This window comes from Balaenoptera musculus, chromosome 2 (genome assembly GCF_009873245.2).
Source record: "Balaenoptera musculus isolate JJ_BM4_2016_0621 chromosome 2, mBalMus1.pri.v3, whole genome shotgun sequence".
Classification (NCBI taxonomy): domain Eukaryota; kingdom Metazoa; phylum Chordata; class Mammalia; order Artiodactyla; family Balaenopteridae; genus Balaenoptera; species Balaenoptera musculus.
This window is the reverse complement of record NC_045786.1, coordinates 5,817,193-5,839,759: the sequence shown is the minus strand read 5'-3', so window position 1 is coordinate 5,839,759 and position 22,567 is coordinate 5,817,193. Positions and strand designations below refer to the sequence as shown.

The 22,567-nt window shown below is 38.4% G+C and overlaps 1 protein-coding gene across 1 annotated transcript in view; it reads left to right on the top strand.

The window, feature by feature from the left end:
- The window catches only part of PTER (phosphotriesterase related), a 66,575-nt gene that overhangs the window by 26,780 nt on the left and 17,228 nt on the right, over positions 1 to 22,567 (top strand). The window contains exons 2-3 of the mRNA XM_036843195.1: positions 10,195 to 10,666; positions 12,154 to 12,419. Coding sequence (XP_036699090.1) covers positions 10,235 to 10,666; positions 12,154 to 12,419 — 698 coding nt within the window. The 5' untranslated portion in view covers positions 10,195 to 10,234. The remainder of the gene's footprint in view (positions 1 to 10,194; positions 10,667 to 12,153; positions 12,420 to 22,567) is intronic.

Here is a 22,567-nt window from a genome sequence, read left to right as displayed (position 1 = left end):
AAGTATTTGCACATGAACAATATCAAATCTCAGGCTTGACTGGCAATTAGCAATTCTGTGATAATAAAGAAGAATCTGAAATAGCTCTTGAGTTAATAAATCTTTGTGTGTCTTAGCTGAGGATTCAAAATCTATATTCTATGAAATAATGCCATTTGCAGCAACATGGATGGACCTAGAGATTATCATACTAAGTGAAGTAAGTCAGAGAAAGACAAATACCATATGATATCACTTATACGTGGAATCTAAAATATGACACAAATGAACAAATGAACTTACCTACAAAACAAACAGACTCACAGACGTAGAGACTTGTGGTTGCCAAGAGGGAGGGGGGAGGGGGGAAGGGGGAGGGTTGGATTGGGAGTTTAGGATCAGCAAATGCAAACTATTATATATAGAATGGATAAACAACAAGGTCCTACTGTATAGCACTGGGAACTATATTCAATATCCTGTAATAAACCATAATGGAAAAAATATGAAAAAGAATATACATATATATGTATAACTGAATCACTTTGCTGTACACCAGGAACTAATACAACATTGTAAATCAACTATACTTCAATAAAAATAAATAAATAAATAAACCAAAATCTGTACTCTATTATTTTACAGGTGACAACAGTATAGGCATACAATAGGATAGGTTTACACTGGTAAGATGGACCTTTTCTCATTTTACTCCCTTTTAATGATATAAATGAAAGAGATATACATTAAAAAACTGGAACATAACATTAAATTGTAATGAAGAAAAAAATTATCTATCTTTACTGTCTATTGCCCAAGATACACAATACATTTTAAGTTCTACTCATATGTAGCCATATACATTCACCATAAATTTACAGTTTTGTATTTTCTTTCACATGTTATGAGCATTTTCTTCTATCCCTAAATATTTTTTGAAACTATAACTTGAATGTTTGCATAATGTTCCATCATAGAGGGAAACATTCCTATATTATTGGATATTTTGGTCACTATTCTAAATAATGCCAAAAAGAAAACTTTGGGCATAAATATTTTTTACAGGTATCTAAATATTTCCTGAAGACAGATCCCCAGCAGCACTATAACATTTAAAAACTCTAGCTACATATTGCTAAACTGCTTTTCAGAAAAGTTGGGCAAGTTGGCACTTTGCTAGGGTTATGTATAGGAGAGCCATATGTCACCATGTTCACTATGCTATCACTCATCTCTCACAAGCCAGACAGTGAATGAGCCATCTGTGTTTTAACCATCTCCCAACTCATACTTTCTACTGGATCCCCAAAAATGTGCCCACTTCCGCTAACTTTTAGGACTCACTTGCCATTTAGAATGGAAAGCTTTTTTTTTTTTTAATTTGAAGCTAGATTTCTATCTATGACAAATTCCAAATGGTTAGTTGTGTTTCAAGTGTAAGTTAGGTTCCTTAAATGTGGTATACATTTTAAGTACTTTTATTATTAAGCATTGTTCACACAAAAATTGAAATCAACTCCCCTCTCTGCCACCATGTTTTGGAGCTTATCTGGCAGCAGCAATTCCAAATAAGTATTTTATTTGATATTTGGACAGCTATTTGAAATTTGGACAGTTTTCCATTATGTTGTATCCACTGGCAATTATTTTTAAAAAATACATCATGCTTGAGGTTTAGTTTGTAGGCTTGAGAATTTTATGTATGTGGCCACTTCTGTCTTCATTTCTCACTAAGAAGGCATAATTTAAACCAGACTGTCACATTTGTTTGTATATAAAGGAAAAAGTAATTATGTGTGGGATAATCCATTGGGATTTGGAGTATAGTTGTACATATTATATGCCCTTTCCACTTGCAAACTTCAACAAAAAGGGGGGGGGGGATTTTAATCTTATTGGAATGATAGAGTTATAGTAAATTTTCCCTTATTCATTTTAGGATAAAACTTTTTGCTCTTTCACTCATTAGGGCATAAACAAATGACTCTATTTAGTTCAGTCCAGTTTCACAGGTGCAAACCAAATGCTAGATACTATGTAAGTATAGGGGATAAAAGAGAGATTTCCCCCTTTCCCCTCTTATACACACACACAAACACACACACACACACACACACATACACACAGAGCACCTAATCAAATGGAGACAAATCCCTTAATAGATCAATTCAGTACAATGTGACATTTGCTGGGATATACTTTTAAATTTCACTCTATGATATACTCACTATGAGTGCCCATCCCCACCATTAAGAGGTTTAGAGAAACCAAATCTACGCACTAATGAACTGACCATTCAAAAACTAGTTCCCATTTAAGCATTCCTGTTTCCTGTTTTCCTGAGTATCTTTTTCTTCAACTCTGCTGACTGCTGTAAATAGTCATCAATATCAAGGGATATGATGCAAATAGACTGCAAAGTAAAATTGAAAATTAAAAAAAAAAAGATGCAGTTTGTTATGATTGAGAAAAGTGATATTGGAGAAGTGCTATAATATATACAAACCCAAAATAAGGATGTGACAGAATTAGACTTTTAACAACCCAAGAGGAGAAATTAACATGGATAGTATCAGGATTAGTGCTTCAAAAGAGAATACGCAGCATAAAACTGGTTAATAGAGGACCTTGGTAAAAAAAAAATGATAAAGTCTTCAGAAATATTTTGGCAAAAATAACCTTTTTCATCACTGGGGTGCAAAAGTCAAGTAAAGGATGTCATATCACCTAATTTCATCCGAAAAATTATACATTCAATTAATTTTTAAAAATCCAACCTTTAATTTATTTTTTGTTCCAACAATTACGGCCTACTGATAATTCTGACTTATTTTATAATATTTTATTTTTCTAATTTGAAATTTTAATCAAGTCCTTTAAATATGACTTATTATTCAGCTTTGGTCTCTGTACATCGTGATTACCCATTGCTGTGCAACAAACCATCCCCCCAAACCACAGGTTTCAGATTACAGCCATTTTATTATCTCCCATAATCATAATCCTGTGGGTTGGCCAGACTCTGCCAGGTTAGCTGTAGCTGGGCCTGCAGTCATGTGGGATCTTGGCTGGGTTCAAATGTTCAAGATGACTGACTTGTCTGGTACCTTCCCAGGCACGGCCACAAGGCTGAGCTCAGTGGGGTGACTCAGGAGCCTCTCCCACTATCCATGTCGTCTTAGGGTCTCTCCTTCTCCACATGAGAGGGTAGCCAGACTTCTTACATTGCAGCTCAAGGTTCCCCAAAGCACAAAAGCAGAAGCTACTTCCAAAAACTTGGGTCCCCAACTGACATAAGCATCACTACTGCCACATTCTATTGGTTAAAGCCAGTCACAGGCTAGCTCGGTCTGGAAAGAGGCTGCCCCAGGACAGGAATATTGGAAAGCACAGTTCACTGAAAGCCAGCTATGGAGACCAGCTAATGCACTGTTTGAAGTCCCTTCATTTAAAAAGGCATTTCCAGTACCAGTTCTCCGTAGATAATGAGGACCTCCTGTAGCTGTAATCACTTCAGTGGGTCATTTCCAAAAGCCCAATGAGTTGTGATGTCAATTGAAACAGTCAATCCGCTTCTAAAGATCATGGGCGTCAAGTGAAGGAATCCCTTTCTAAGCAAATTAAAGCCTCAGTTTGATTCATCAACTCCAACCCCTTTTTGTTAGTTTTTTTTTTAGAGAACAAGTTTAGGTTCATTTGCCTAAGGATACTCAGCAAATATTTGGAAAAGAATTCAAAGTTTGGCAAATAATAATAATTCAGGACATTTGTCTGGGGCTTTATAATTTAGGTAATGCTTTTAGGTACCATCTTATCTGCTTTTCGTTTCAAATCTAAAGCAGTAGATCAGGCAGATCTACTGCAGTTTTCAAGTGAGGAAATCAACTCAACTCACTGTAAGCTTTAAAATTTTCCACAATTACACAGGTAGGAAACATTGGAGCCAGAACTTCAAGTTCAGGGTTCTTTCAAACCATCCGTCCCTCCGAGCCTCTTGGAGAGTTCTCTTTTAAGCTTAGAAGTAGCTAAAATTCATCCATCCATTCATTCATTCATTCATTCTCTCTCTCTCTGTCTCCCTTTCCATGTATGTAAGTATTCACATGTATATAAAATGTACATTTTTTTTTTTTTGGCTGCGTGGTTTGCAGGATCTTACTTCCCTGACCAGGGACTGAACCTGGGCCCACAGCAGTGAAAGTGCCAAGTCCTAACCTCTGGACCACCAGGGAACTCCCTAAAATATACATTTTAAAAACCATTCTTAAAGTACAGCCTTTATTCATAGTTAATAATGAAATTGATATTTAATGAATGAAATTCATTCTGTCTCTCTTATTATGTGTATGTGTATGTATATATGCATATCTGTATAAAATACACATTTTAAAAACTGTTCTTAAAGTACAACCTTCATTGATAATGATTTCTAGAAAGTCAATACTATCCATTTCAAGTTAAAGGCTATCACAGAAGCATGGATGTCATCCAGAAGTCATCTGGTCAACCCCTTCATTTCACAGATGGGAAAACAGCCTCAGAGTGTTAAGTTATTTGCCCAAAGTCACACAGCTGTTTAGAGGAAGAGCCAAGAGCTTTGACTCTGACTGGACCATTCTTCCAACTAAACCAAGCCACCTCAAGAATAGCCTCCCAAATGAAACTGTGTGAAGAATATAGATATTTTGTGGATAGGACATTAATTTGATTTGCCAAGAATTAAAATTAGCACAAAATTTAAGATTCTTAATGACTAAATACAGTTAAGGACCAGCTGTGCAATTTGCTCAAAATATTGTTGTATCCAGGAGACAACCTATTGCTAGGAATCCATGGAAGAAAAAAGAAAGAAAGAAAGAAAGAAAGAAAGAAAGAAAAAACGCCCTCTATAATAAGCTAAGAACTAACTTCACCTCAGAGAGTTCTTCACGAAGAAAAAGAAGTTTTAATTATTGCATCCAGTAACTTGGTGTATGTTTCTCTTCCAGGACTGTATGTTAGCAAAATCAAAAAGTCTCTTCAAACATTCTCAAAGCACTGAGTATGGAACCTTCTTCTGAGAATAAGAAGGGCTAAGATGAGCTAAGATCTTAGCTTTTCAAATGAAGAAAAACACGAAGGTGCGTTCAGTTCTGCAGACAGCAGCATTTTGCCAACATTGCACAACTATTACTTACGTTACTACGATAAGTAGTAAGCAATATTGTATTCTGACCTCCATAGAAAGAAATGTTGTTTTTTCCCTCTCTTTCTCCCCTACACCCACATCCTTCCTCTCTCCCTTTCTTTTACGGAGGAGAAAATATTTACCGTTTGTTGACTAAACAGGTAACAGATTCAAGAAGCCAGCAGTACGATTTACCAGAGTTACAGTGTGTGTGACTTGAAGGGTTGACTAGTTAGCACACGTTTGACTGAATTAAAGAGTCAACGAAGGCACAAGCTCCATCCCCTTCGGTCAAGAGCCCGACGTAATTTCTGAGTTTAATAATCACTTGAATGACTTGACCTAGCGGTTTAGATGAACCGTTCTCATCAAGGAGCACAGGATGGGGAAGAGCAGAGCTGAGCCAGAGGAGGGGGGCATCTTTCCCAAGCACACCTGCCTGTGACCGCATTTTTCTAGGAATGTCACTTCCTGTGTACATCTCTGCCACCATCTTCATATTTGTTGTCTGAGATTTGGAAATATCCCGAGTTTGTCTCTCTTACTTCCTTAGTCAAATAGAAAACAAAAAACAAAAAACAAAAAACTTGGGGATGAAACCCACCATTTTCCTCTGAATTCCAGACACAAGTTGCTCATTTGTATCTCTGAGGAGTTTTGTTTTATTTATGTCACAGTTTGAAGAGCTTGCTGGGTCCCCTTATTGTTCTGTGTACTGAGGTGGTCGATTTCTTTCTCCTTACTCAGACATGGCTATTGATCTTTGGACAGTGTTTAATATGAAAAGTTATAAATCTCCACGCAGTAGGACCACTTAGCCATAAATATTTGGGCAAGTGGACATGTGGGGACATGTGCGAGGAGAAATTCCTTGTGTCACTGTTTTTTAGCCACCGGACCGATGCTGTTGGAGAGAAGGCATGTCAAAGGCTTGAACCTGCACATGACGGAAGTATTCAAACAAGCTTTCAAAAGTATTATGCGGTGTTTAAAATATTTTAGTCACAAATCAAATGTCAGCTTTAAGTGCAGCGTTTATGGAGTACTGCTGTTCCGTATGATGTAACCCATAAAAAAATAGAAGTGCCCACACATTTCCATGAGATGGCACTTTTTTCTAAGGAGCCCATTTATTTGGGGGATACTACTTTTATAGCACCAGCAAGGCCAGTGAGAAACTTCCATCTGTTGTACTTCTTTCTGCTTCTGCTGTCTCACCATCTCCACTGGCATCAAGCTCAGACTAAGCCACCACTGGATTTTGTCCAGATTCCAGCAACACCCCGCTGGTCTCTGTAGGCACACTGGCCCCGCTTCTGTCCATTCTCCACACAGTTGCCAGGTTATTCAGATCATATCTTCTCCTGCATAAAACTCTGAAATGCTTTCCCATTTTTTAATCCATTAGGGTTTGATTAGGGAAAGGAAACAACTATAAGTGAAATGGACCGAGGGATTTATTACAGAGCTTAGAACTTACACAGTTGTTGAACAAGTGAACTGAAAATCAATTCATCAAACGTCAACTTGCCAATTTCACCATTGCTTCTAAAATTATAAATCGTGTATCTCCAATCTGGTCTAGGACCTGGTGCAGCAGATGTAGGGGCAGGAAGAGGGCTTATGTCTATGAAATTGGACAGTATATTGCTGTTAAAGAAATTCCATACATTCATATGTAAAATATTCAGAGGTCCAGAAGTCCTACTCTCTGAAATATGAAATATAATTGAAATGGCTCTTCACCCTAGGTAGACAGAAAAAATCTTAAGAGTAATGGCGAGGGTGAAACAGCTGTGGCACAATTTCAGTGAAATGAAACTAAAATTGCTCCCAAACTACCTACTCACCACCCAACTCCAGTAATTTAGCCAATTTGCTATACATTTTATAAAAGTTCATTTATGCATATGTTTTCAAAGAAGACCAATCCTACATATTGCCTCTGCTTTCCAGCTCAGTGGTACAGTACTGCTGTTCTCTGATTCTGTTCCTCTTCTTTTTTTTTTTTTCTTTAAATTTCTATGTCCTATTTTTTTTTTAAATTCTATACCCATTGGAATTGGAAGAGTTGTTTCCTCTGATCAGGCTGTCATAGTAATTGCAGATTGTCCTCAGTCTCTCTGACTGCTCAGATTTCATACCTGAAGTACAACAAAGCTTGTGGCCAATGTGTTTATAGCTCTGCCTAACCCTTTTCCCACTACCTTCTGTGCAGGCGTATGCAGTGTGGAAGCTTGCCACGGATGCTCTGTAAAATGCCTGAAGCCTCCTTTTTGCATGGGTTGGGGGGGCGTCACTCCTGTTTGCACAGTTGTGCACTGCAGCTTTTACTGCCCATTTACCGTCCTCTGTATTCTGCGTACTCTCGCTATGGAGGAGGGCCATTAATAGTCCCTTGCCTGCCGACTGAGAAGAGAACAAGTTCCAGGGTGAATATAGACCCAAAAGGGCTCCCTCACTGCAGAGGAACTAGGAAATCTACCTGCATATTTTAATCCGCTAAAAGATACATTCTAGCATAGAGTGGTGTTGGCTATAGTTTGTTCTTCTTTTATCTTTTAAGTGTGGGTTACATTGTATGTGATCACAGGAAGCACCCGACTAGTTCCGCCTGAGAGTGTTAGAGGAATTTCCCAGAGGAGATGACATTTCCTAGGTGATGTTTTTTTTCACGAAGACTTGCAGCTTGTGAGCTTGAAACTTACCAACATTGCTCTTTCAAATCTATATCAATTAAATATGCAGTGTGGCACTTTTCTAGTCAAAGTGATAGTGTTTTGTCAGTTTATCCAAGTTTCTGGCCCCTGGTGATTCTCCAGGAACACATCGGTGAGACCATCAACCATAAGGAGGGAAAGAACCAATGAACCCATATGGGATATTGAGTCTCTTATTAATGGTACTTTGATTTCATCAACTGAAGGAACTAGCTACAGTAACAAGGAATAAGGCATCGAACACTGAGTTCCTAGACGTCATCAATGGAAAATATTGCCCTCTGTAGCGACTGGCAGCTACAGAGTGATTCTCTAAATAGATAACGATCTTCTTCCGCTATGGCCGCCACGTGAAATACTTAGCTTTTGGAAGCCTGGCTTGCAGACAAGAACCCTCAAACAACACTTAATGGCCATGCTAGCCACAAGTCCTAAAGCTCTCTGTCAAACAGTCTAAGTCAATCATTTATGCATTGCACGCTAGTATATATCAAACACCTGCATTCCAGATCATTGTAGTGGCTTGATGTAAAGTGGCCCCATAACTCAGTATTCCCCCTTCTCCACCCGTGATTTATTTTCACCTTGTCTTATGTATGCGCTACACCTATTACAGACTTGTCCTATACCCATCGCTTCTCTAATCAACCACTTCCTCTAGAAAGAAATAACCCAGGACATATATAATAGTTTCCAGAACGAGCATAACAAAGCTACTATTTTCTTGAAGGTGTGTGCTGGGTGCCAGGCACTTTTACAGGTCTTTTTACCTGTGCTATGTAATTTAATTCTTACGGCAGCCTATGAAATGTGCATTGTTGTTCTAATTTACAGATGGGAAAACTGATCCTCAGAAGACCATCAAAGGGATGTGCCTCCCCCATCAAAGGGGGAAAATGGTTTCAGAATGTCTTTTAAAGGAACAATGTGAAAGAACAAATATTTAATGAAATATCTAAAAGAGGTAAATTCATAGGGACAGAAAGTAAATTGGTCGTTACCAGAGCCTTGGGGAAAGAGAGAATGGAGAATCATTGCTTAATGTTTACAGAGTTTCTGTCTGGAGTGATGAAAAAAGTTTTGGAAACAGATACTGGTGATGGTTGCATAACATTGTGAATGTAATTAATGCCACTGAATTGTACATTTAAAAATTGTTAAAATGGCAAATTGTATGCTATATATATCTTACCACAATTAAAAAGAGAGGAGAGGAGGGGGAAAAAAAAAAAAGGAACAATGTGAGAGCTTTGAAAGACACTGTTTTACTCAGTTCCCAGCAGATTGTTTTCCACCGTCCGTCTGGGTGTGTCTGGTTGGTACTTCAGTGGGACACTGTCTCTGGCCGTGGTTATGCCCTTGACTATGTACCTTCAGGATCGTCTTTTTTCTTTCCAAGCGAAATTCCTTCATTTAGGAAATGAAAAGCCTTGGAATCAGGTCCTTGCTGTCGCTGGTAGAAACTTGGTGCACACTTAACTTGTGTCACAAATGAAAGTAAACAGAGGATAAACAGAGAGGTATTTGCTCTTTTGAGAGACAACAGACTTCAGTTTCAGTAACTCACAGTCGCTCATTACGCCTAAGAATTTTTGCTTTTCAGTATTTTTGAAGCGTATTTCTGAGGTGTGCCCTAGGCGAAATAAAACATCTAGAATGGAGAGGTTTGTTTGTTTTTGTTTTTTCACTATTAAACCTAGATGTACTCCCTCCAGCTGTTTTTTGGGGAATAATCTGTGAAATCGTCATAGTCAGAGATTTTGTCGTATTTCTCCTTATATATCCAATTTCTACATGGTGGACCTTCAACAGAAATTTGTTCACGTGGATAGTCAATGAGTCATGGAATGATTAGTAGCTTCAGTATATTTAATTTAGCTGAAAAATGGCAAATGAAACAGTTCTGATACATGGCTGCTTTTGAGACAAGTTATTGATTATGAAGAGTTTTTTTTTTAATGGAGATTATTTTTGAATTATCCAAGGCAGCATAGCTATGACTAATGAGGTAAAATTAAGCAAAAGAAAAATGTGAACTGAATATCAAGAAATACTTCCAGTAGATGAGTTTGGGATTAAATCAGGCAGAGGAGTCCCAGTGGAAGTGGTTGGGGGACATTTAACGCCATGCATGTCACTTAGAGCTGCAGTGAACTTAAGCAATTTACAAGCATCAGACTCTGACTTTGGCAGGATGATAAGTGAGGTCGTATCTCTAGTCTCATTGATTCTCTCTCTTATACTGGTATACGTTCACAGCCTCACATCCCCTATGGACAGAATTTATGTGTGTGTTAAATTTTCTGATTCCACTTTTCTTTTTTCCAGAAAACACTCTTTTTTAGAGCATCTCCTGGTCCCATCAGAAATGTCTTCCTTAAGTGGGAAAGTCCAAACTGTTCTGGGCCTTGTGGAGCCAAGCAAACTGGGCCGCACCCTGACCCACGAGCATTTGACAATGACTTTTGACTGCTCGTACTACCCACCGCCTCCGTGCCATGAAGTGATCTCCAATGAACCTATTACAATGAAAAATTTATTTTGGATCCAGAAAAACCCTTATTCCCATAGAGAGAATCTGCAGTTGAATCAGGAGACGGAAGCCGTCAAGGAAGAGTTGTTGGATTTTAAAGCCAAAGGTGGAGGAGCTTTGGTGGAAAATACAACCACGGGGATCAGCCGAGATGTGCAGACCTTGAAGCGGCTTGCAGAGGAGACTGGTGTCCACATCATATCCGGAGCTGGGTTTTATGTGGATGCAACTCACTCTTCAGAGACCAGAGCCATGTCAGTGGAGCAGGTAAAAAGCCCTAATTTCTTGGACAATATTTGCGTGTAAAATCAGAATCATCAGAACTTCAGAACGTGGATTATCCCTACGTGTCATCTACATTTGGAAATGTCACTGGCTCAGAGGCATGCTGTAGAAATTTGCTAGCTAGCAAAGGCATCTGTCAATGGGACCTAAATTAGGAACATTTCATTTCATAAAGAAAAAGCATCCAGGAAGGAGATCTTAATGCACTGGTCACCGGAAAACCCAATGGGTTAATACTTAGATTCATGTATATCATGGCGCGCGGTAGCGGTGGCACAGTCTGTGTGTAAACCTCAGTTTTCCATTAGAAGCTTCAGTTATGCTACCTCAGTTTTCTTTCTGGATTTTATGATAACCAGCAATAAAAATTCACTGTCGGGTGAAACCTGGCAGGCAGAGACTTGGCACAGTTGCGAGTATGTTTCCTTCTCCTTTTACAAACCAGGAGGGGTAGAAGAAAATCCATTTTCCTGTTTTTGTCATAATATGATCTTAAGCAAGAATGGGCAGGAGGAAAAGTAAATCTTTCAGGGACAAAAAGAAAGGATAAGCCACAAAGCTTTTCTGTATGTGTGTGTGCTCTCCTTCTATACATACATATAATATACATTTAGATGTATGTTTACACATATATGTATATATTTATATGTATCTTCCATTGCCTGTTTCATAGGCATAGAATGTCAGCTGCAGTCTTTGCAAAGAGTCAGTTAATCTTTAAAATACTTAATATTTCAAAATTTTATCCGCATTTTTTTTTCCAGTCAGGCCTTTCCCTTTTTATGCATTTATATTATTTGAAGACTATCCTGGTATCAGGGATTACACATTGTTCTAACAACTCAATATGAGCCCCCAAATACCATCTTAGTATTGCGTGCTGTGAATTTGCTTTGCTGTATAGGATAAAGGACAGAATGAATAAGAGAAAATTAAAGAATTACTTGCTACAGTTGACACAGATTCAGAGGCAGTCTTTTTACATTCTGGATGCCCCTTAGGTTAAAATACAGATTTTTATCTCAATGAACGAATGTACAATGAATGTACTCTCATTAAGTCACTTTTTCCTCTGCAGCCTCCTAAAGCCATGAATTTCTTGGTAAATAATCACAGCAAGTTACTATGGACTCTTTGATTTAGAGTAACTTGTTTTTTTGATTTTTAAAAAAATTTTTATTTTATATTGGAGTAGAGTTGATTAACAATATTGTGTTAGTTTCAGGTGTACAACAAAGTGATTCAGTTATACATATACATTTATCGATTCTTTTTCAAATTCTTTTACAGTAACTTGTTGAATTTGAGATTTGGTCAGTAAAATGCCTTTCTCATTGACCAATACTAACTGAATGAATGTTGGATACATTTTTAAAAGAATGAGTGACTGAATGACGAAATTCATTCACATACTGTGGTGACTCTATTTTGATAAAATCCAGTCTATCAATTTTCATTCTCTTCCTTAGCTTACTGATGTCCTTGTTAATGAAATTCTCCATGGAGCTGATGGAACCAGTATCAAGTGTGGCGTTATTGGGGAAATTGGTTGCTCCTGGCCTCTGACTGAGAGTGAAAGAAAGGTTCTACAGGCAACAGCTCATGCTCAGGTTAAGCTTGGCTGTCCTGTTATTATTCACCCTGGAAGGAATCGAAGTGCACCATTTCAGATTATCCGAGTGCTGCAAGAAGCTGGAGCAGACATCTCCAAAACAGTTATGTCACACCTTGATAGGTAAGCAGACCATCTACCAATTAGTGCGAACCATCACAAGGTTCATGAATGATCAAATAAATAAAATCATCAGATCAGTAAAGCACTAGAAAAAAACTACTAACTACTTGGAAGATAGTATATATAAAGTTTTACCATAGACGTTAATAAAAATCACCAATGCCATTTTTGAGTCCCTACCCTGTGTCAGTATCCTAGGTATTTTGCATAAGGCATTTCTTTTAATTTACTTAATCCTTCATAATGCTTCACAGTTGGTGTCACCAGTTTGTCTCAGGGTATGATGTCACAGTTGGTGCCAATTCCACATGCTCAGTATTTGCCAGTAGTTAAGAGTGATAAATTTATCTGCAAATATAAAGGGAAGGGGAATTGAATGGCTTTCACCCTGAGAATAAACACACACATAGAAATGTTGAGGTGTGTTGTTGTGACTGGTGGTTTGAATCACCTTAATTTTGGAAAATGCACGGCTAAAAAAATAATAGTAATGCGTATATTATTTGTTTGGCGGTATTATGTCTCAGTTTCCTATGGCTTCTGTAACAAATTATAAGAAACTGGGAGGCCTCAAACAATAGAAATGTATTCATTCTCTGACAGCTCTGGAGGCCAGAAGTCTGAAATCAAGGTGTTGGCAGGGCTGCGCTTCCTCCAAGGGTCTACAGGAGGAGCGTTCCTTGCCTCTTCCAGTGGCTGGTTGTTCCAGGCTTTCCTTGGCTTGTAGCCTAACTTCAATTTCTGCTGTCTTCACATGGCCTCCTCCTGCCTGTCTGTGTCTCCTCTTTTGCTTCTTATGAGGACACTTGCCATTAGATTTAATGCCCACCCAGATCATCCAGAATGATCTCATCTCAAGATCCTTAACGTGATTATGTCTGCAAAGACCCTTTTTCCAAATAGGGTCACTTTCAGAGATTCAGAGGGCTGAAACATGGACATGTCTTTCTGAGGTCCACCACTCAACCCCCTCATATTGTATTAGACCTGTAGGGCTCAGCAAAATAACTGACTATGTAAACAGACGTTGGCTGCAGTTATTTGTATGAAGAAGCCTAACCATGCTGCCAAGGCTAGACATCGGCCTTTACATTGAATTGATGAAAGAATTAACACAGTACCGATGAGACTAATAATACGTTACAATTACTTCTATCTTGCAAAGTGGAATACAGCCATATTAGCAGACTGATAAATCCTGACCATCAGACCTGACAGTCTGCTATTTAATAAACTAATGCTCCTACAGAACGTATTGGTAAAATGCTTCATCTTAATAAAAATACTGTAAAATCCTGTGCAGAGAAAAAATAAAACATATTATAATTGTGGCAGAACAGAGAAGCCAGTGTTAACGGGGAACCTGAGGGACGTCAAGGTAAAGGCAGTTGTCCTGGCAGCTGGGGTGCTATTGAGATCAATACTTGGCTATCTTCAGGAATCTTCTGGTTGTACTGATAAAACGGAGGGATGTTTCTGGATACTGGTCACAGAGGTAGTGCATCGCAGTGTGAAGAATAGAATCTTTGGACCCAGAGACATGTGCTTTTAAATCTTGCCTCTACCATTTGCTATGCAATCTTGGGTAGCTTCTTTTGAATTTAAAATAATGTATTTGATAATATACTTTTGTATGATATGGAATATATGTAGCACCTTTATAATCAATAAGGATGATTTTTGATTCTTTTTAAACAGTGTGAAGTATATCAGGCATACGAAAGAGTATAGATAATATATATTTTAAAAATTTAAAAATATTTATTAAGTTCTTGAAAACATTGCATTCTGCTGTTATTATATAAATCCTCTCTATATACCCCTTAGACTACAGTTGTTAATCACGGTGTTCAAATATTCTATATTTCTACTGATTTTTTGACTGCTTGATCTATTGGTCACTATGAGAAGTATGTTAAAATCTCTCATGGTGGATTTTTAGTTTCTGATTGTACATATTTCAGTTTTTGCTTCATATATCTTGAAGCTATGTTATCACATGCATACATATTATTATATCTTCCTGATGAATTGAAACTTATATCAACATATATGGAGCTGCTTTATCTCGCAATGTAAGTACTAGTGTGTTTTTTTATTTTTATTTTTTATAAATTTATTTATTCTATTTATTTTTGGCTGTGTTGGGTCTTCGTTGCTGCACGCGAGCTTTCTCTAGTTGAGGTGAGCGGGGGCTACTCTTCGTTGCGGTGCACGGGCTTCTCATCGTGGTGGCTTCTCTTCTTGCAGGGCACGGACTCTAGGCATGTGGGCTCAGTAGTTGTGGCACGTGGGCTCAGTAGTTGTGGCACGCAGGCTCATTAGTTGTGGCTCGCAGGCTCTAGAGCGCAGGCTCAGTAGCTGTGGTGCACGGGCTTAGTTGCTCTGTGGCATGTGGGATCTTCCCGGATCAGGGATCGAACCCGTGTCCCCTGCATTGGCAGGTGCATTCTTAACCACTGAGCCAGCAGGGAAGCCCAGTACTAGTGTTTTAAAAGCTGTTTTAGCTGATGTTAATGTGACTGTACCAATCTTTTTGTGTTTGTCTTTATAATTTACATGTGTCTTGTATAAAAAGCATATGGTTGGGTTTGGAGTTTTACCCATTCTCTTTTTTTATATGCTAAATTCAGTTTATTTACATTGACTATGTTTACTGATATGCTTATTTCATTTTTTTGTCATAGTTATCGTTAAAATTTCTTGATTTCTTTTTTTAAATTTTATTTATTTCTTTATTTTTGGCTGTGTTGGGTCTTCGTTTCTGTGCGAGGGCTTTCTCTAGTTGCGGCAAGCGGGGGCCACTCTTCATCGCGGTGTGCGGGCCTCTCACTATCGCGGCCTCTCTTGTTGTGGAGCACAGGCTCCAGACGTGCAGGCTCAGCAATTGTGGCTCACGGGCCCAGTTGCTCCGCGGCATGTGGGATCTTCCCAGACCAGGGCTCGAACCCGTGTCCCCTGCATTGGCAGGCAGATTCTCAACCACTGCGCCACCAGGGAAGCCCTCTTGATTTCTTTTTATTGTTTTTTTTTCACCTCCATATTCTATTTTTCCTCTTTACTTCTTTGGAAGGTATGTGTACAATTTATATCCTATTAGTAGTTGTAGTAGAAAATTTAACATGTATATTTAACACATCAAATTTAAACATTTTAAAATACAGTAAACATTTTTACCTTCTTTCCTTCCTAGTAATACAAGAACTTTAGAAACCTCAATTACTCACCATCTAAGTCATAGGCTATATTTTCCAGGATGTGGGGTCTACCTGATTTTTTTTGTTTTTGGCCACACCGCACGGCTTGTGGGATCCTAGTTCCCCGACCGGGGACTGAACCCAGGCCCTTGGCAGTGAAAGCGTGGAGTCCTAACCACTGGACCGCCAGGGAATTCCCTACTTGATTTTTTTAAATCCCAGTGATTAGACATTATTTTATTATTAAAAAACATGGTTAATGTAGATTTAGATTAACTTTTTTGCTTTTTTGCTTTGCTTATCATTTTCTCTCACATCTCAGATCTTTATCCTTAAATTATCACTTACTTCCTGAGGTACATCATTTGAAGTTCCTTTACTGAGGGTCTGTTTTGGTAATAAATGCTTAGATTTCATGTGTCTGCATTTATTCCTTCATTCATAAGAGATCATTTAATATAATAGATAATTTATAATAGTGACTTAGAATAGATAATTCTATTTAAAAGTTATTCTTTCCAAGCCCTTTCCATTTTTATCTGACATGTATTATTGCTGTTATATCAACTCAAAGTAATTGTGCTTCCTTTGAAGTAACCTGTCTTTTTTTTTCTGATGACTTTTAGCATCTTTGTCTCTGGTATTCTGTATTTTCCCTATGATCTATCTCAGTGTGAATTTCTTTTTTATTTTGTATGCTTGGAATTCCTCAGTAGAAGGGTATTTTTCATTGTTTCTGGAAAACCTCAGCCATTGTCTCTTCAAATATTGCTTCATCCATATTTCCAGATTATTCACATTGTAAACTATAAGTTGATCTAGGTAGGATCTTAATACCTGCACTTCATACTTCCATCCATTTGCATCTTTGAGCTGTAATTTCTTCAGTTCCATCTTCCTATTTACTCCTTCTCTCTCCAGTGGAATCAATCTGCTGCTTAGTCTATCAATTTGGTTTATAATATTAAGAACTATAGTTTTTATTTTTTCTTCTGTAAGTTCTATTTGGTTACTTTTCAAATCTCCTTGGTTAATTTTGATAATTTCTTTTTCCTTCAACATGCTTTCAGCTTCATCTTTTAAAAAAAAATTAAGCATACAATGTTAACCTTGTACTTAATAAATCTAATTCCCACTGTCTTTTCATTCTGAGCATATAGTTTGTTGGTTCTTCTGGCCCTCATTCATTATTTCCTTGTAAAATATTACTGTGATCTTAGATTCCTTGGAAATTATTACAAATCCTGGGTTGGGGGGTTTTTTCCTGGCCTTTTGTTTGTTTGCTATGTTTGTTTCTTATAGGCAGTCAGGGGGCATTACCAACCTGAGACTACTTTAAATTTTTAAAAATTAAAAGACAATTTTTACTGTGGTAAAATACACATAACATAAAATTTACCATCTTAACCATTTTGAAGTGTCAAGTTTGGTTGTGTTCAGTACATTCACATTGTTGGGCAACTGATATCTAGAACTCTCTTCATTTGCACAACTGAAACTCTATAGCCATGGAATATCAACTCCCCAACTCCCCACCGCTGGCCCACGGCAACCGCCATTCGATTGTCTGTCTCTACGAATGTGACTACAGGTACCTCATACAAGTGGAATCATACCGTATTTATCTTTTTGTGACTGTTTAAGCATTTGAGGGTTTTAGAACCACACAGGTGCTGTGAATTCTGGCCCCTAAACTCAGTAAGTGCAGGTTTGTGGTTATAGATTCTCATGGAAGACTTTTTTCCCAACTGCCTCCCCTCCACCAGAAGACAAGACTGAGGAAGACATATAATCTCCAAAGACTCCTTCTGTGGGCCAGATTTGCACTGAGTCCAGCCACATGGGTGTTGTTTTTGGGTGAGAGGAGTACTCCCTTCATGTGCTGGCAGAGGCTATGTCTCTGATTTATTTCTATTCAGCCCCAGTTCTTTCTCACTTCGTCCTTTAAAACCCCCCAGGCATCAAAAAAACAAACAACCCAATTACAAAATGGGCAGAAGACCTGCAATTACAAAATGGGCAGAAGACCTGAATAGACATTTTTCCAAAGAAGACATACAGATAGTCATGAAAAGATGCTCAGTATCGTTAATCATCAGGAAAATGCAAGTTAAAACCACAATGAGATATCACCTCACACCTGTCAGAATGGCCACCATCAAAAAGAACACAAATAACAAATGTTGGTAAGGATGTGGAGAAAAGGGAACCGTTGTGCACTGTTGGTGGGAGTGTAAGTTGGTTCAGTCATGTGGAAAACAGTATGGAGGTTTCTCAAAAAACTAAAAATAGAACTAGAATATGACCCAGCAATTTCACTCCTAGATATAGATCCAAAAAAGCCAAAAACACTGATACAAAAAGATACATGCACTGCAATGTCCACAGCAGCAGCATTTACAATTGCCAAGATACGGAAGCAACCTAAGTGCCCATCAACAGATAAATGGATAAAGAAGATGTGATGTCTATAAACAATGGAATACTACTCAACCGTAAAAAAGAATGAAATTTTGCCATTTGCAACAACATGGATAGATTTGGAGGGTATTATGCTAATGAAATAGACAGAGAAAGACAAATACTGTATGATATCACTTACATGTGGAACCTAAAAAATACAACAAACTAGTGAATATAACAAAAGAGGAAACAGACTCACAGATATAGAGAACAAACTAGTGGTTACCAGTGAGGAGAGGGAGCGGGGAGGGGCAAGATAGCAGAAGGGGCTTAAGAGGTACAAACTACTATGTATAAAATAAATAAGCCACAAGGATATATTGTACAACACAGGGAATATAGTCAATATTTTATAATAACTAAAAATGGAATATAAGCTTTAAAAATTGTGAATCATTATGTTGTATACCAGAAACTTACATAATATTGTACATCAATTATACCTCACTAAAAAAAAAACAGGCAAACGGCAGCTCTAGGTCACCCCTTACTCCTTATTTTCTCTGCTCTCTCTTTTGTTTCTGCCCCCTGAACAAGTCCTTTACTTTCCTACCAGCTTAGCCAGGCATTTAAAAATATGATATTTTGTCCCCTTTCATTTTTTTTTCTTTTTTTAGCAATTGTTTTTTTTTTTAATATTTTATTTATTTATTTATGGCTGTGTTGTTTCTTCGTTTCTGTGCGAGGGCTTTCTCTAGTTGTGGCAAGCGGGGTCCACTCTTCATCGCGGTGCACGGGCCTCTCACTGTCGCGGCCTCTCTTGTTGCGGAGCACAGGCTCCAGACGCGCAGGCTCAGTAGTTGTGGTGCACGGGTTCCAGTTGCGGCATGTGGGATCCTCCCAGACCAGGGCTTGAACCCGTGTCCCCTGCATTGGCAGGCGGATTCTTAACCACTGCGCCACCAGGGAAGCCCCCCTTTCATTTTATTCATTATTTTACATGTACTATGTTGGCAAGGTATCCTGTGAACGTTTAGCCTGCCCTACTGCTTGAACTGGCTCATGCTAATTCTTAAAGAAGAATCTTTCTAACTCTATTTGTTTACACTTAGACATGTAGGTAAGTGAGAAAATGAGGCCTGGCATTAATAGAACATAACCTTTCATTGAAAATTGTGAAATAAACGTTAACTTCTACAACAGTAGGACTTCCTTGTTCATAAAATCAAACTCTACGTGTGTGTGTGTGTATGTATATATATACATATATATATGTTTACTCCTTCCTCATAAAATCAAACAACATGTATAGGTACATAAAATGTATATATACATAAGTATATGTATTTTCTTTTAAACAGTAAAGCTACAGTATCTGAGATTCATTGGCTGCCATTTCAATGCTTCCTTTTAAAATGGCCCAGGATGGAATGGAGAGCTTGACCTGACATCAGACAAACTCAGAGCATCCTAGAAAATCCTGAGACCAATTCTAGAACAGCCACCCATTCTGTCCCTATATTATGGATTATTCAGGGTTCCAGGCCTGAGATACTATACCTAGAAGTATGAACATTTCAGAGGACAGGCAACTAGGGAAAATGGCCTTAGAAAAAGGAGTGCATTTGGAAAAACAAACCAAATAAAGTAACAGAAAAAAAAATTCAGGGAGGCAGAGGCAGGCAACGTTAGCTTTTTGGTGTGAGTGTTCACAGCAAGACAGTTGCCAGGCTGGCGTTTGACTAGGTCAGCCTTTCACAGACTCTCTGAGGTCTGCTGGGCTGCACACACAATCTGACCTGTACTGAAAGGGCAAGGACTTCAGCTTCTATAATGGGGACAAATCACAAAAGAACATGTATTTCATGCAACAGAATGCACATACAACGCACAAAAAGAAGAGCATCCTGAAAACAAGGCCTCCAGGAAAACAACAACAGGAATTTTTAGGCTTGAAAGAGAAGGTTCTGAACCCACAGGCTGCTGTGACTGTGGGTAGCAAGGTAAGATGCTGGCTCTGTCCTGCAGCTCTTTTTAGGACACTGGGCTTTCTAGCCGGACTGCCACTCAGCCTTGACTACCTGTAAAACTGTTCATTCATCCCCCTAAAGGTAGGATTTCTATCATTTGAGAATACGAAATAAAATATCTCCAGGTGTCCACAATCCATTGATGCAATTAAATTTTTAAAAAGTTTTTCTAATCTTTTTTTTTTTTAATTTAATTATTTGGTTGCACTGGGTCTTAGTTGTGGCAGGTGGGTTCCTTAGTTGCGCCTCCAGGGCTCCTTAGTTGCGGCACGCGGGCTCCTTAGTTGTGGCATGTGGACTCTCAGTTGCGGCGTGCACGTGGGGTCTGGTTCCCTGACCAGGGATTGAACCCAGGCCCCCTGCATTGGGAGCATGGAGTCTTATCCACGGCGCCACCAGGGAAGTACCAACAACTAAATATTTTTAAAGATATACAAATCTTCACTAGCATTCATAATAAGGCATTTTACCTTAACATACATGCACACACACATAAAACAACAACAACGAAACTGCTCTATGCCTATCCAAAAGAAGCAGTTGAGACCCTGAGAGGGAAGAGTTAACGAATGGCCAGCACCTTAGGACACCTCTGCACTACACTGTTGTCATGTGACCACTTGTGACCTGCTTCAGGTCATTTGCCTGGAGAGAACAGCCTGACAAGATAAATCTGCTTCTGTGTCTGGGCCCCTCCCCTAACCATCTGTTCTCTTTAAGAAATACAGGCCTGTGGAAGTGCCTGTGGACCGCGGTGGATGTAACCCTAGGGAACATTGTAGGGGGCTGCCCTTGACAGTTATAGCCGCCCAAAGTCAACATTTGTCGAAAAAGAACACCAGCACTTACGTGTTCCTGTTTGGGCTTTTAATCCACAAAGGCTTTATGCCTTTTAATCACGTATTAAAACTTGACTACCTGTTAAAACCCTAGCCACATTTCCAGGTGGCAGATAACCACAGCACTGCCTCTGTCCCTGGTTTGATACAGCGTATACGGGATTGAAGAAGATAACCCATGGAGAGTCTTTTTGCCATCCGCCTCCAAGGAATTTTCTCTGCAATGTACTATAGAGTAGCTGCAGGTATTTTTATGACAGCAAAATTCTGCCATCACCAAGGAAAGTTGGGTAGAGCAACATGGCTGGAAGGTATTTGGGTACTAACTATTTACTGATCAAACTCGGAGTCACTGGGAGGGCCAAAGACAGGTGCTATGCCTCAATCTTTCTTCTACTTACCAATTTAACAAACCAAAGGGCTTTAATGGAAATCCAGGGCCTAGAGTTTGATTAGAGGCACAATGATAATTAAGTGCAGGAACATAGCACATCTCTCTCTTTGAAAATTTCTCCCTGTGGAAGGTAGAGGAATTTGACCCAAGGGTTTCTGAAAGAGGAGAAGGCAGATTGCAGTGGATGGGCTCTTTACCCCTGATTATTCAGGCCAAATTCGCCCACCTCCTTAAAGGACACAATTTAGATACATTTTTTTTCATGCTCTTAATTAGATAAAGTAAGTGAGTGGAAAATCACTTCATTTATTCATTCATTCAACAAATATTTGTTAAGTGCCTAATTACCATATACCTGACACTAGGATGTAGCAGGGAACAAGACCCATTTTCTGCCTTCAACATGATTACTTCATTATAATTATGGTGACTTAACCTTAAGGGTGTCTTTGTAAAGGCATCAAAAAATAATCATCTGGTATCCTTTGAACTGTACAGTTTTAATTCCTGTGAATACTAGTGAATTAATGTGAAACCAACCAAAAACAATTCCAAGCAAAAGTTTGGCAAACTTAAAACTGACCAAAATATTTTTATATATTTAAATGGCATGGAAGTACTTTAAAAAGAAAGAAAAGAACAACTGGAATGTTTTGCACATGAAATGGTTTATAACACTTAGACTCCTCTGCATACAATGCTGTATTTCTTAACAGTTTATTGTTAGGATTGTGTGTATGCATGCATTACGTGCAAAATGCACACTATGTGGTGAGAGGAATGAGTGTGCCTTGTAGAGTACGTACTTTGTACATGTTATATACAGTAAAGACAACTGACTTAGTCATATCAGCTCAGATCCAACTATGGAGTGAGAAATTGAAGACATTAATTCAGGCAACAAAGTAGGGGCCTGATAAGCACATGAGAATTTTTCAGAGAAAATGTTTACTAATAACACTGCCCTTTTCTCATTTCCTAATATCCACTGACATTTCTTCTGTTACCCGTATGGCATGAGACAGGAAAATATAAGAAAAACTAGATGTTTTTAAACATACAATCATGGCTACTGGTGTAGAATTAGGTATGACTGTAGCTAAATTTTACATAAAAATCTACACTGCAACCCACAGAATGGGAGAAAATAGTTGCAAATGAATCGACAGACAAGGGATTAATTTACAAAATATACAAACAGCTCATGATCAATATCAAAAAAACAACCCAATCAAATATCAAAAAAACCCAATCAAAAAATGGGCAAAAGATCTAAACAGACATT